The sequence below is a fragment of the Perognathus longimembris genome, chromosome 1 (assembly GCF_023159225.1).
Source record: "Perognathus longimembris pacificus isolate PPM17 chromosome 1, ASM2315922v1, whole genome shotgun sequence".
NCBI lineage: Eukaryota > Metazoa > Chordata > Mammalia > Rodentia > Heteromyidae > Perognathus > Perognathus longimembris.
The window spans coordinates 19,191,007-19,204,825 of record NC_063161.1 but is presented as its reverse complement, the minus strand read 5'-3'; the positions used below and the strand labels follow the sequence as shown (position 1 = coordinate 19,204,825).

The 13,819-nt window shown below is 36.4% G+C and overlaps 1 protein-coding gene across 1 annotated transcript in view; it reads right to left on the bottom strand.

Moving 5' to 3' along the window:
* Window positions 1-244: 244 nt before the first annotated feature.
* Window positions 245-13,819, bottom strand: part of Ntn4 (netrin 4) — a 96,387-nt gene continuing 82,812 nt past the window's right edge. Inside the window, exons 7-10 of the mRNA XM_048358010.1 lie at window positions 13,276-13,391; window positions 6,577-6,645; window positions 4,079-4,249; window positions 245-1,211 (exon numbers count right to left, since the gene is read on the bottom strand). Coding sequence (XP_048213967.1) covers window positions 1,069-1,211; window positions 4,079-4,249; window positions 6,577-6,645; window positions 13,276-13,391 — 499 coding nt within the window. The 3' untranslated portion in view covers window positions 245-1,068. The remainder of the gene's footprint in view (window positions 1,212-4,078; window positions 4,250-6,576; window positions 6,646-13,275; window positions 13,392-13,819) is intronic.

Here is a 13,819-nt window from a genome sequence, read left to right as displayed (position 1 = left end):
ATCACAAGGAGGTGAGATTTTGTTTTGTTTTGTTTTTTGCTGGTCCTGGGGCTTGAATTCAGGGTCCAGGTGCTGTCCCTGTGCTTCTTTTGCTCAATGCCTGCACTCTACCACTTGAGCCACAGCACTGCTCCCAGCTCTTTCTGTTTATGTGGTACTAAGGAATTAAACCCAGGGCTTCATGCATGCTAGACAAGCACTCTACCACTAAGCCACCTTCCCACCCAATAGGTGAGATTTTTAAAACTTAAGTTCACTTCCCCTTTATGCAAACATATTTCTACACTTCTGATTTTTTCTCTTATTTTAAGGTCTTATTCTATTTAATTTTCAAGCATTTTATCATGGTCACTATGTTGGAATCTAACCTCTAGCCCAAAGCTAGGCTTCATGTCAATATACTCTTCTTTTATATTGTTTCTATACATAGTTTCTCCAGGTGTTCAGAGTTAAATCATACAATTTCATTTAGATCGTCCCTTTGTCCACTGTTTTAGTAGGGTGTTCATCCACACCTTCTTTTCTTCCGTCAACAGCAGTCTCCAACCATTTACAACACAAGTTGTAGGTAGTAAAGTGCTTTATACAAGAGAATACTATATACATATGGAGAGTCTCCATTCAACATTCTACAGACCAAAGTACATACACAACAGACAAGAGAAGGCTCTTTTTAAGAAACGCCTTTCCGGATAGTAGGGTTGGGGATTCTTTAAAAGGACTTTAATTACTTTAAGTAGCATCAAATGTAAGTAATATACCTGAAGCTGAGAGGAATCCTTATTAGAGATACTGCTCCCAGTGGATTACTAGGTATCATACTGCTATTAAAATATGTCACTAGTTATGTCTTTCATTTCCATAGAAAACAGATCTCAAGATTTGCCATGCCTCTTTATGAAACAAAACTAATTTAAACATGGATCCAAGAGAGACAGGTTGAGCAAGTTCCATTCATTGGAACATTTCTCTACGTTTTGGCACTTAAAATCCCAGTATCAGTTTTGAGGTCTCTTTTAAATTACATTTTGTGTTTTATACACAGAGAAACTCTAGTACTGTATACCTTTATGGATACTTGCACTCTCTTTTTAAAATATCCATGACTTTTCTTCCAAGAGATGGTTTCCAGAGCTGGACAAAACTTTTCATATTCACGACTAATTTACCTGTTCTTACATCTTCGTGTCCGGCTACAAGGTACTCCAAACCTAACAGAGAACAGAATTAGGAGCTACATAGTATTTTATGTTTTATTCAAGGGAGGGGTAAGACCATCAGTTTCATATATTTGTAATTCATAGTTTTATATAGTTTGGTTAAAACAGAGGAAGAACACAATTTCCTGGACAATTTTAGTGAGACTCTTCCGCAAAATAAAATAAACAGGGTGAGGGATGTACTTTAGTGGTAGAATGCTTGCCTAGCATTCTACCCTTACCCTGGCCCTTAGTTCATCGTTTAGTACTACCAAAAATAAATACATAGATAAATAAAAAGTATATGTGCACGTACATATGCAATAGTTTTGGCATATAATCTAATATCTAAAACAATAATCTTTTAAAAATACAATAAAGTTTTTGAAAATTAAGTCTAATTAAAAAATTTATTGTAAAGATGTGATGTACAGAGGAGTGTTTACAGTTTCATAAGTCAGGTATTGAGTACATTTCTTTTTCTTTTTCTTTTCTTTTTTTTTTTTTGCCAGTCCTGGGCCTTGGGCTCAGGGCCTGAGCACTGTCCCTGTCTTCTTTTTGCTCAAGGCTAGCACTCTACCACTAGAGCCACAGCGCCACTTCTGGCCGTTTTCTATATATGTGGTGCTAGGGAATTGAACCCAGGGCTTCATGTATACGAGGCGAGCACTCTACCACTAGGCCATATTCCCAGCCCCAGTACATTTCTTTTTGAACAGTGTCACCACTTCCCTCATTTTCTCCTTGATTTTTCCCTTTCATTTCCCCTCCCCCCTAATATTTTAAATGAATTTACTGTGAAACTATCAACAGAACAAATACTACAGGAATTTACCATGAATTTAAGGTATAAATGTAAATGGTAATTAATAAATCCATAAGTTACAGTGCAACTTTATAACAAATAGCATACAAAACAATTGCATACTGGGGCTTGAACTCAGAGTCTGGAGCTTGCTAGGCAGGCACTCTACCAGTTGAACCACATCTCCAGCCTATATTTTACATCTCTTATTGTTACATTACATTTTTCTATCTTTATGCTTTGACATCTACTTTTCTATCCATTTGAGGATACAAAGTTTTATTTTGTACATATAGAAAAGGAAAAATATACTTTAGTGCTAGTGCTGGTATTATAAAATATGAATGATAAGTGAATGTTCTCATGAATTAAGAGAGCAGTCTCTCTTTGCAAGGATACATAGTTAGATTGCTCCTTTTTTATAGTAGCAAAGGAAGCAAGTTGAGGTATAAGGTTTCAGAGTTCTTATCAGCTTTCTTTCTTTGGCCTTAGCTATTGAACTTGTGAAAATAGAAAGAAAAAAAACCAAACCCAAAGCAAAATGAAAGAGTGTCTGGTTTTGCTTTGGCAGGTTCCAATCTTCTCTTCAAAGCAAGTAAACATGTTTTCAAGCATTCTTTGAATAATTGGGCTTATGTTTTCAATTGTGATGAACTCAGTTGATTCTTTGACTCTGGCAGAAACCTGATTAGGAAATATAGTTCACTTCCTGGAGGGTGGCTCAGATAGTCAAACTTTTGTTTTTAATATCTTATTGAAAAACCACGCAGATTTTTTTTTCTTCTTCTGCCAAGACAATAGTAGAGTACTCATAAGGAAAGCCCCTAAGCACAGATCATTGGGAAATAGAACTTAAATTAATGATTCTTAGTTTCTTGTATTAAAAATCCAAGATTCCTGTTATCGCAGCTTATTTTCTGGAACTACATATTTTTATGATTTAAATGTCTTTTCTCCTTTCTTAATGTTAAATAAGAGCATAAGAAGTAGACAAGAGTGAAGGAAATATTATTTAACAGTTGAGAAAACATTAAAACTTCTCTATTATTTAGATTGCTTGGGGGGTATATTTCATCATTGCTAGTCTTTCTCTTCTTTCTCTGTACTTTGTTTCTTAAAATGTATCAATGACTGCAAAAACTTCTGATTAACATAACTGTGGTTTCCTGGCTTATAAAAGAAGAAATTAGATCCAGAACTTAAATTATGCACCTGTTTCAACAGTACTCTTAAGACATAGATGATGACTATATAAACAAGAAAAAAAACAGACTATAATACATAAACTAGGAAATAGAGGGCTTGAAATTATTTGTTTGTCTGTAACCTACTCTGTCAGAATTTCACTGCCATTTTCTGAGTGCTGAGAGCAGGTAACTGGGGATGCTAAGGTCAAAAACTTAAATCCTGTACTCGATTTGAAATAAATAGTCTACAACACAGTTTGAAGAGTGTTCATATGCTTGTAGAGTGTAGAGGCAGCTGTTTTTCACCTCTGCCATACATTTTAAGGTTCAAACAAAATTTTGTTCCATTGCAAGTTTCCCTAAAATGTATTCATTTCTTTTCTGCTGTTTCTAATTTAAAACGAGAATGATCACTTAATGAAAAATAATATGATGAGAACTTGAGAGTTCTTTTCTATCCAAGAGAAACAGAAGCTTCTCATGCGACAGTAAAATTAATTCAATATTATTTGTACAGATGGGATTTTACATTTGAGGTTCCTTGGGGAACAGGTTCTAATGTAATAGGACTTAGCTCTCAGATAACAAGCTAGTGGCAGATAAACTCATGAAAGTGATTTCTATGCAGTTGACCTGGAACCAATCTGCGACTACTCTTTTAGGACAGACGTATTAAATTGCTGGATTTTAAAAATATTTTACTACTATAGAGCACATACAAGAGAATTTTTTTATGTCAATTCCAAGAACTCCATTTGAATTTTACCAAGAATTCAGATGGTGGAAAGGAGAGATGCCTGTAATGAATTTGCTTTGTGGCCCAGAGAATGTAAGACAAACAGCAAATTGGTGAGACTAGGTAAGTATTAAGAAAGTCAAATGCTTACCAGGATTGAGGATTGGACAAGTGCAGCCTCTGTTTGTCCATGATTCTGGATATAATGTTCGCTTTCCTCGTAAGATCTTTAGTTTGGAGGATTTTAAGACTTTCTTAATCTTCACATTGACCTCAGCATGAGAACCTTTATCATGAGCTGATAAAATCTTTATTTTCAGCACTGTAACAACATAATTCAAAAAGTCAAAACACATATATTTCACCTTACTTTCTGAAATTTGGACAACTTAAATATTAATTCATTTCTCTGAAGTGAAAAATGCTTTCTTCTAGGTTTTTAAAAAATATTCAGTATGGGGCTGGGAATATAGCCTAGTGGCAAGAGTGCTTGCCTCCTACACATAAGGCTCTCGGTTTGATTCCCCAGCTACACATATATGGAAAACGGCCAGAAGGGGCGCTGTGGCTCAGGTGGCAGAGTGCTGGCCTTGAGCGGGAAGAGGCCAGGGACAGTGCTCAGGCCCTGAGTCCAAGGCCCAGAACTGGCAAAAAAAAAAAAATAAAAAAATAAAAAAATAAAAAAATAAAAAAATATATATATTCAGTATAATATATTATCATTGTAGAACTTCAGTATTCTGCTTAACTTGTGATTCCGTCATTCTCTTCCACCTATGGAATAGATGTAGCTGAAGATTTAGTAATAAGATTAAGCAATAAATTAAAGTGGGGAAAAAGACCACTAGAACTCTAGGAAACTACAACACTAGGAATCTAGAACACTAGGAAACAATTTTTCATATCATTAGGTAAGTATAGAAGATTGTGCGAGAATCCTTTCTTTTTCCCTTCCCTTCCCCTTCTCTTTCTTTCATTCACCCTTCCTTTATTTTTCCTTCATTCGTTTTTCTTCCTTTCCCTTTCTTTTTTTCCTTTTCTTTGTTTAGTTCTCTCTCTTTCCTTCCTTCCTTTCTCCCTCCCTCTCTCCCCCACCCCTCTCTCTTCCTTTTTTTGAGACCAGGATCCAATTTGGTAACCGATGGTTTCACTCATTGGCTGGCTGGCTCTACAACCTGAGCTACACCTCCAACCCCAAGAACGCTCTCTGGCTTGATCTCATATTTGGAGAATCAGGTTGTATTCTCAGAATTTATCAAATGTTTAGACTTGTAAGAAGTCTTAAGTATTATTCATCTTTTATATTTTAAGAAATTAAGTGAACAGGTCAAGTTCACTTGAGCAGTAAGATGGTTAGAGGTAGAGTTTGGATGAGATGAACATGTGAAGGGAATACAGCATAGAGCCTGGCCCATGTCTGATGCTCATTAAATGTTCAACCATGATTATCTCACCATCCTATAAGCTCAAAAACACAGAGCCTTGTTGGTTCATAACTATCACACAATAAATATTTTATAAAGGAAAAAACAAATCAGATGTTTTTTTCCATAAACTGAAAGATTGGACAGGGAAAAAAACATTTTTTGCAAAGAAATGTATATTAAAAATAGAAGAGTTTTGCTGGGTGCCGGTGGCTCATTCTTGTAATTCTAGATACTCAGGAAGATCACAATTCAAAGCCAGTTCAGGCAGGAAAGTCCAGGAGACTCTTATCTCCAATTAACCACCAGAACACTGGAGTGGTGCTGTGGATAAAGTGGTAGAGCTGAAGAGCTCAGAGACAGTGCCCACGCCCAGAGTTCAAGCTCCACAAGTGACAAAAAAAAAAAAAGACATGAGTTTTATTACATCTTTTAGAATGGGCAAATTATCTAAAGTAGAAAATTAATACAGCTAATTAAAAGACTGACCAGTTATGGGAGCATCTAATGTGGTATTAAAAACCAATGGACATTTTTCACTGAGCAAACTGACTTTAGACTAAATTGTCCTTTTTCTGGCTTTCAGAAGTTATCAAAAGTGAATGCTATTCCCTGTGAACTGCCTTCCCTTTATTGGGCACTATACATTTCAAAAGCTTTCTTCTATTGTTTAGCCAATTATGGAAGAGAGGGAAATGTTTATGTAACTTTAGATAGGATTTATATGGTTCTTGCCACTTTTTGATCTTTTATGAGATTAAATACAATGTTATCAGGAACATAAATATAGTACTTGGTTTCAGAAATCTCTACTTAAAATTTTTCTCTTTATTCTAATGCATATTTCAGGCCATATGAACAATGGTGCGATAAAAAGTTTCCAGTACTGATTAAGAATGTGTTAGCAAGATAATGCATCTTGATATATTTAATAGGAAATATAAATCCATTTAGAATTTGAAGAAATAGTCTTTACTTCAGGCTGTTCCATTTCCCTTTTTCTATATGATGTATTACCTGTCGTTTTGAAAAGTCCAAATCATTCAAAGAAGTTGGGGAAGAGAACTGGTCATCACAAACATTTAGTATCTTCTTCTGCCATTTCCTAAGTATCTAGTGTGTGCTAAGTAAGGTGGTAATACCATCAGCCAGGCCACCCATTTCCTTCAAATTCTGTACTTCATTTGAACAGATACAGAGAAGCATTTGAAGACTTCAGACTCACCATATGAATATTTCATTCCACAGAATGTCTTGGAGTTTCCTAGCACTTGTTCTTTACATTCACATTTACCTATGGAAAACAAATGGAAAAGTGTAAATTATTTAGGAAAAAAAAGGGAAAGAGGAAAAGAACAACAACAACAAAAAAGGAAAACAAAAGATCAGCAAGTAAATCCAGATAATACCCTTTAAACCTTGAAGGATCCCTACAAATAAGCAACCATGAAAGTCATTCAAAAGCAGTCGCTGTCTGAATTGAATTAGTTATCATCTGATAAAGTACTGACCTAATGGAATTATAGAAAGTAGTAACAATGCCACACCTTCAGTGCTTAGAATTGATGTTATAGTAAATGCAATCAAGTGTTAACATTCCATGTTGATGAATGGGAACAAGAAAAGTTAAAAATTAGTGTTCATGATGACAAAAGTCAAATAAAACAACTAGATGGTCCATTGAAGGTAACTGACTGGTAAAATAGAGTTGTATCAAGTTGGAGAAGTATTTGCTTAGCATCTGTGATATTCAAGACAAGAGTATAGAGATGAACAAGATACAATTCTTGCCTAAGCCTTACAATTTAGTAAGATGAATAAAGTGAGTATATAAAAGTGACAAGTGGCCTAAGGGAGGAACAACATGCTTGTGTGAGGGAAGATGGGAAAAGGCTTCCTAGATATGAAGAAGGATTTGAAATGGACTTTTAAGAAAAAACAGGAGTCAGACCCAAAGAAACATGGGCCCTATGGTCTCCCTCATAGGGAATAATTAGCACAGGTTTAGGCTAGTCACATCAGAGGATCACAAGAGCCCAATAGCTATACCCTTATGAACACAAAAGATGATGCTAAGTGAAATGAACACCATGTTATGGAAACGACTGTTAAATCACTGTTGTAATTACTTTCAACATGTGATGTGAAACCGTAGCTTCTATTATTGATGACCCTCTTGAATCCCCTTCCTGTGGTTGTACCTGCACTATCTCTGTATCTTATCTGAGTACATTGGAAACCGTGTATACTGGTATTAGAACTAGGAAACTGAAAGGGAATACCAAAATCGAGAGACACAGGGTAAAAATACAAAAGACTACAAAAGCAATACTTGCAAAACTGTTTGGTGTAAATCAACTGAACGACTCATGGGGGGGAAAGGGAAAGGGGGAGGGGAGGGGGAAGGGGAGAATGAGGGAGGAGGTAACAAACAGTACAAGAAATGTATCCAATGCCTAACGTATGAAACTGTAACCTCTCTGTACATAACTTTGACAATAAAAATTAAGAAAAAAAAACAGGGTATTTCCTCCCAATAGTTGAGATTGTATATTACAATTAATATCTGTGAGAGGTCTTCCAGGCCTTACAGAACAGCTTCAAAATACTTTTCTATGTAGACTATATATGGCATTTTCATTCTGTTCTGTATGAGTTTACTCTCGAAAATGTTCCTTGAGTATCGTGGCTAGAATTCATTTTTATATTCATAAAGTCTAGAATATATATCATCTCCATTTTTCCTGATCTGAAAATCAGATGTAAGTGCCCCTTTACTCTCCTCTCCCCACTGCATATCATAGTGCTCAATGGTGACAGTATGTCAGGGATTTTAACATTATTTTCTTCACAGTGTTGGGGATCAAATACAGGGCTTAGTGCACTCTGGATAAGTGCTGTAGTACTGAACCACATCTCTAGCCTTTTCAGGTACTATTTAACATATTTCACTCATTTATGAGTTTAACAAGTAGAAGTTTGATTAAGAGTAAGCAAAAAAATTAAGAGTGAAAGGTCAGAGTTTATGGAAGTGTCAGTGGTCCAGGTATTGGCTGAGAGTTAGTGGTCTAGAAACTGAGAGTCAACCATCTAGATACTTAACTGAGAGTTGCTATAGGTACTGGCTGAAAGTGAGCAGTTCAGGTACTGACTGAGTCAGGGTCCAGGTACTTACTGGGTTGAGAAGAATAATAGAGGGTATGAAGGGGAAACCTTTGTTGTTTTACTATTAGGGCTTGGCTTCAGTTTGTAAGCTAAGGAGATGGTCAAGCTGGGCACTAGAGGCTCAGGCCTGTAATCCTAGTTACTTAGGAGGCTGAAATCTCAGAATTGCATTTCAAAGCCAGGCCTGGCAGGTGAGTCTGTAAGACTCTTATCTCTGATTGATCACCAGAAAACCAGAAGTGGTGTTGTCGCTCAAAGTAGTAGAGCACTAGCATTGAGCGAGAGAGCTCAGAGACCACACTGAGGTCCTGAGTTCAAGCTCCATGGCCAACAACAACAAAAGAGATTTTCAAAGGTATCAGTTTGAAGAGGCTACATGAAATAAGAATTACATATCTGTGAAAATTAATCTGGCATTCATGTATCAAAATATTGGAAGGAGAGGAAAAGGAGGCAGGGATCAATTAGGAGTTAGTGAATTCAGTTATTACAAAATAACAAAAACTAACTTGAGTGACAAAATATAAGCCATGAAATATATGAAGAACTTTACTCATATTATCTTATTTAATATTTATGACAACTTTTTGAGATAAATGATAGGAATATTATTTATAGTTCTGTGGTAGAGTTCAGTTAAAGCCAGTTGTTTGCTATTTAGGAAGTAAAATTTCACATCTGATGTTTTCTATCTCACAAGAAATGGTAGTAGTTAGGACATTAAAAGGATGGGTGTAGAGTTAGAGTCTTTGCCTAGCAAGCGCAAGGCCCTGGATGCCAACCTAGCATTAAAAAAAAGTAAGGGAAGCCAGGTGCTCATGGCTCACACCTGTAATCCTAGCTACTCAGTAGGCTGAGATCTGAGGATTGCTGTTCAAAACCATCCTGGGCAGAAAAGTCCCAATTAACCAGCAGAAAACTGAAAGTAGAGCAATGGCTCAAAGTGATAGAGTGCTACCCTTGAGCAAAAGAGCGCAGGGACAGTGCCCAGGCCCTGAGTTCAAGCCTCACAAATGACAAAAAAAAGTTAAGTAAAGAAGAAAGGAGGGAGGAAGAGAAAGAAAAAAGGAAAGAAAGAAGGGAAGAAGGAAGGGAGGAAAGAGAGAGAGGGGAAAAAGGAGAAGGAAGGAAAAAAGAAAGAAGATACATTAAGGGTATCTTATTAGTACAATGCTTGTATTTGTATTTATTATTGTACTTGTATTTTATTAGTGTATTTGAAAAAAATTGTCTTTTCTTTTCTTTTTTTGGCCAGTCCTGGGCCTTGGACTCAGGGCCTGAGCACTGTCCCTGGCTTCTTCCCGCTCAAGGCTAGCACTCTGCCACTTGAGCCACAGCGCCGCTTCTGGCCGTTTTTTGTATATGTGGTGCTGGGGAATCGAACCTAGGGCCTCGTGTATCTGAGGCAGGCACTCTTGCCACTAGGCTATATCCCCAGCCCCTGTCTTTTCTTTTTTGGTACTGGGGATTAAGCCCAGAACATTGAAATTGCTAGGCAAGTGCTTTGTCACTAAGCTACATCCCAGCCCTTGAAAGATTTATTTTTAATAGAAACTGACTGTAGATCAAGAGATATGTAGTCACCTAGATTAGAGGATATGCTTGCTTTTGAACATGCTTCAGAAATTTATCATCAAAGCACCCAGGAACACTATCTTATACCCAAAAGGAACCTTGTTGTTCAGCAGGAAACTAAACAAAGTCTTCCTCTTTCTGGAGCTCATCCACATGAATCTCATAGGCTCCCGGGGGACATCACAGACCTAGCAGCTGTTATGGATGTGAGAGCCTGAGTCGTTCCTTCTGGTCCAGCACGTCACTTGCTGTGTGCTGCCAGTTCCCTTAAAACATGGCTGATGGGCTTAGTGAAGTCTTACAGTCCTCACAATCAAGTCTAGCATGTAACATGAGGGACTTGCAAAGAGTCATTGTTTCAACTAAGGATGAGAAACCTTTCAAAGTTAATTTTTTTTTAATTCAGACTAAGTAGCATTAAGGGAAATAAAAGGTAAAGATTTGTTTTCTTTTTCAAATGCCTAAAAGATAAATATGACAACTTCATATTACTTCCCCGCCCCCCTTCTTTCCTGGGCTAAAATGACCAATGGGTCACTGGTGGCTCATGCCTGTAACCCTAGCTACTTAGGAGACTGAGATATGATGATCACAGTTCAAAGTCAGCCTGGGCGGGAAAGTCCATGAGACTTTTATCTCCAATTAACAACCAGAAAAACAGAAGTGGCTCTGTAGCTCAAAGTGGTAGAGCCCTAGCCTTGAGCAAAAGAGCTCAGGGACAGAGCCCAGGCTCTGAGTTCAAGCCCCATGAGTGACCAAGTAAAGAAAAAAATGACATTAAACCATTGGGACACTTACCATATGATTTTATCATGTGATTATGTTAAGTGAAGAAACAGAATGGTAAATATACTGTTTCTCAAAGGTGGGTCTATGATTTTTGAAGGGCTACACATTCTCTAAGGGAATATAGTTAAAGGATGGTTTCTTCCTGATCTAAAGATTAGTGGATGGCTATAACTGGTGGCAGATATATGATATGTAATTCAAAACTTTTCTGTACATCTGAAGTACTTCATAATTCAATACTGGGAAAAAGCATTTTAGAAAAGTAGCAGATGCATAACATAGGTATTCAATAAATGTTGATTAGATGAATGAATTTATTTAAAAAAATCTACAAATTAGTAAGTAAATTATATATAGAAAAACTAACAGGAAAGGAAACCTCAATGGTCAAGAATTAAAAGAAAAAGACATATAACCACATAATCATTTAAATTATGACAATTTTAAAGGGTAAAACCCATTGTTACAGCAAATAGATTACAAACCATAGAAAAACAAGTGGCAAGCCAGATTGTGCTTGTGGCCCATACTTGATCAGTCCCAGTGGGGATCTCCTCAAGAGTATAAGGGCACATATAGGAGAAAACTTATGGTAAGCTGAGTGTCAGTGGCTCATGCCTATAATCCTAGCTATTCAATAGGCTGAGATCTGAGGATCGCAGTTGGAAGCTAGCCTGGGCAGAAAAGTCCTTGTGGAGACTCATATCTCCAATTAACCATTCAACCTGGAAGTGGCATTGTGGCTCAAGTGGTAGAGCATTAGCTTTGAGCACAGAGGCTCAGGAACAGCACCTAGGCACTGAATTCAAACCCCACAATCAACAAAAAATTCAAAAAAACCAAAAACAACTTATGGTGAGCATTATTTGTAGTGGCAGAAATTTAGAAATATCCTGAATGGGAAACAACAGGAGAATAAAAATGGTATATGCATTTAATAGAATAGGCAAATCTAAAACAAAACACATACTGAGATCAAAATTATTTTAAAGGGTAGTTAAGTTATAAAATAAGCAATAAAATAGTTAAAACTTGAAAACAAGTAATGACTACCAAGTTTATGAGTTTAGTTATTCTCAGGAAGAAGGAAGACTAGTGAGACATTGGTTTGGTACACTCAAATATATCTTTAACATCTGGTAATTCAGATGAAAGTTGGAAGAAAATATGGCAAAATGTGAGATCTGATAATACTTTAAATGTGTTTCTTATATAACTCTGTAGCTGTTTGTAAATGTTCCATAACACTACCTTTAAAGTTTAATTTGTACTTTTTGGTGATCCCCAAGTAAGATTTCATGCCCACATTTGTTGTTGTTTTGTATTGCTGACCATGAGGCTTGAACTCAGGGCTAGGCACTGCACCTGAATGCTTTTGCTCAAAGCTAGCACTCTACCACTTTGAGCCACAGCACCACTTTTGTGGTTTTTTGTTCTTTTTTTAGATAAAGGTCTCATGGACTTTCCTGCCCAGGCTAGCTTTGAACTGTGATCCTCAGATCTCAGCCTCCTAAGTAGCTAGGATTATTGCTGTAATCCACAAGTGCCAGGCTTCATGCTTACATATGAGTTTGTATTACAGAGCATCTTGGTTCATTTGGAGTAAGGCTCAAGTGGTAGAACATCTACCTAGCAAATGCAAGGACCATGTCCAATCCGCAGCACTTTTAAAGAGGTCTGGGGAGAACAATGTAGCTTCTTTCTATAAGAAAAGTATGGTCAGGTTCAATATGAAATATCTATACCAATATCATAGCATGTTCATCCAAAGAGGTAATAAGATAATGGAGTCAGAGGAAACTACAGATTTGGAAAACTCAAAGAGCTAGATTTATATTCTGAACAGTATTTCCTATTCAACTAATTTTGATAATTTGAATTGTGCTTATTTTGCTGCTTGGCTTGTATTTTATAAAGTTACTTTGTTTTATAGTTATACAAAAGTTATCAAGATGAATTCACAGTAGCTTTTGCCTTGTAGCTATTAATTTCCACTAAGTCTTGTAAGAATATGTTTCTTTTTAAAATGAATCTGTACAAACTTGATATATTTAGTCAGCTGTGTAATGAGTGAGTTTTAGAGAGAAGGTAATGTGCTGAAGTATTAACAGTAGGAAAACTAGATTTAAGGCAATTTTTTTCTTTCATGTGAGGTTTTGTATTTTCCAAATTTTCTGTACTAATGACTTATATTACCATAATAATCAGAAAATAGACAAAAGTGTGTTAGAATACCTTTAGGTTATATTTCAGTTTCATATTCATGGGGCTATTACTTTAACGAACAAATACAAATAGAGGTACCCCCAATAAAATCCTAAAACACACCTTCTAGTTTGTCACATTTACTCAAGACCAGGCATGGAAATTTAATATTGAATTTCATTTGTCTTACCTGAGTGTCGAAGTGCAGAAAATCCTTGCTCATCCTCCCATTCCCAGGTTGGTTCACTCTTATTGTGTATGGAATGGAAGTCAGGAATTTCCTGATACCAGTCTATGTCTGTGTTACTAATAAGATAGAAATGATTATTATTATTATTATTAGGAAGATGTGTTTATTTTGTAGCCATGTTAAATTTACCATGTGAAATCTGGTGGGGTGGAACAGCATATTTTCAATCATCTCCTCTAAATGCTTGAGATCATAAACACTGAGCTTCTAGAATGTGCTTCTCTTACAGTTGATGATGCCCCATTTTCCACATATGGCTACCAATAGGAGCAAGAGGCAAGGCCATATTGGTGTGTACCTTTTATTGTTGTCACCCAACACTATAGTGAAGATTTCTTTTCCAGTTTCATTTTCCACATGAATGGACTATTAAGTAAGGAACAGAAGTAACTGCCAGGAAATTTTTGTTGGCCTCCATCTGTATATATGTCTATTTGGAAGTTGAAGTTGCCTAGGACATCATTTCATTTGCTTCACCTCTAAA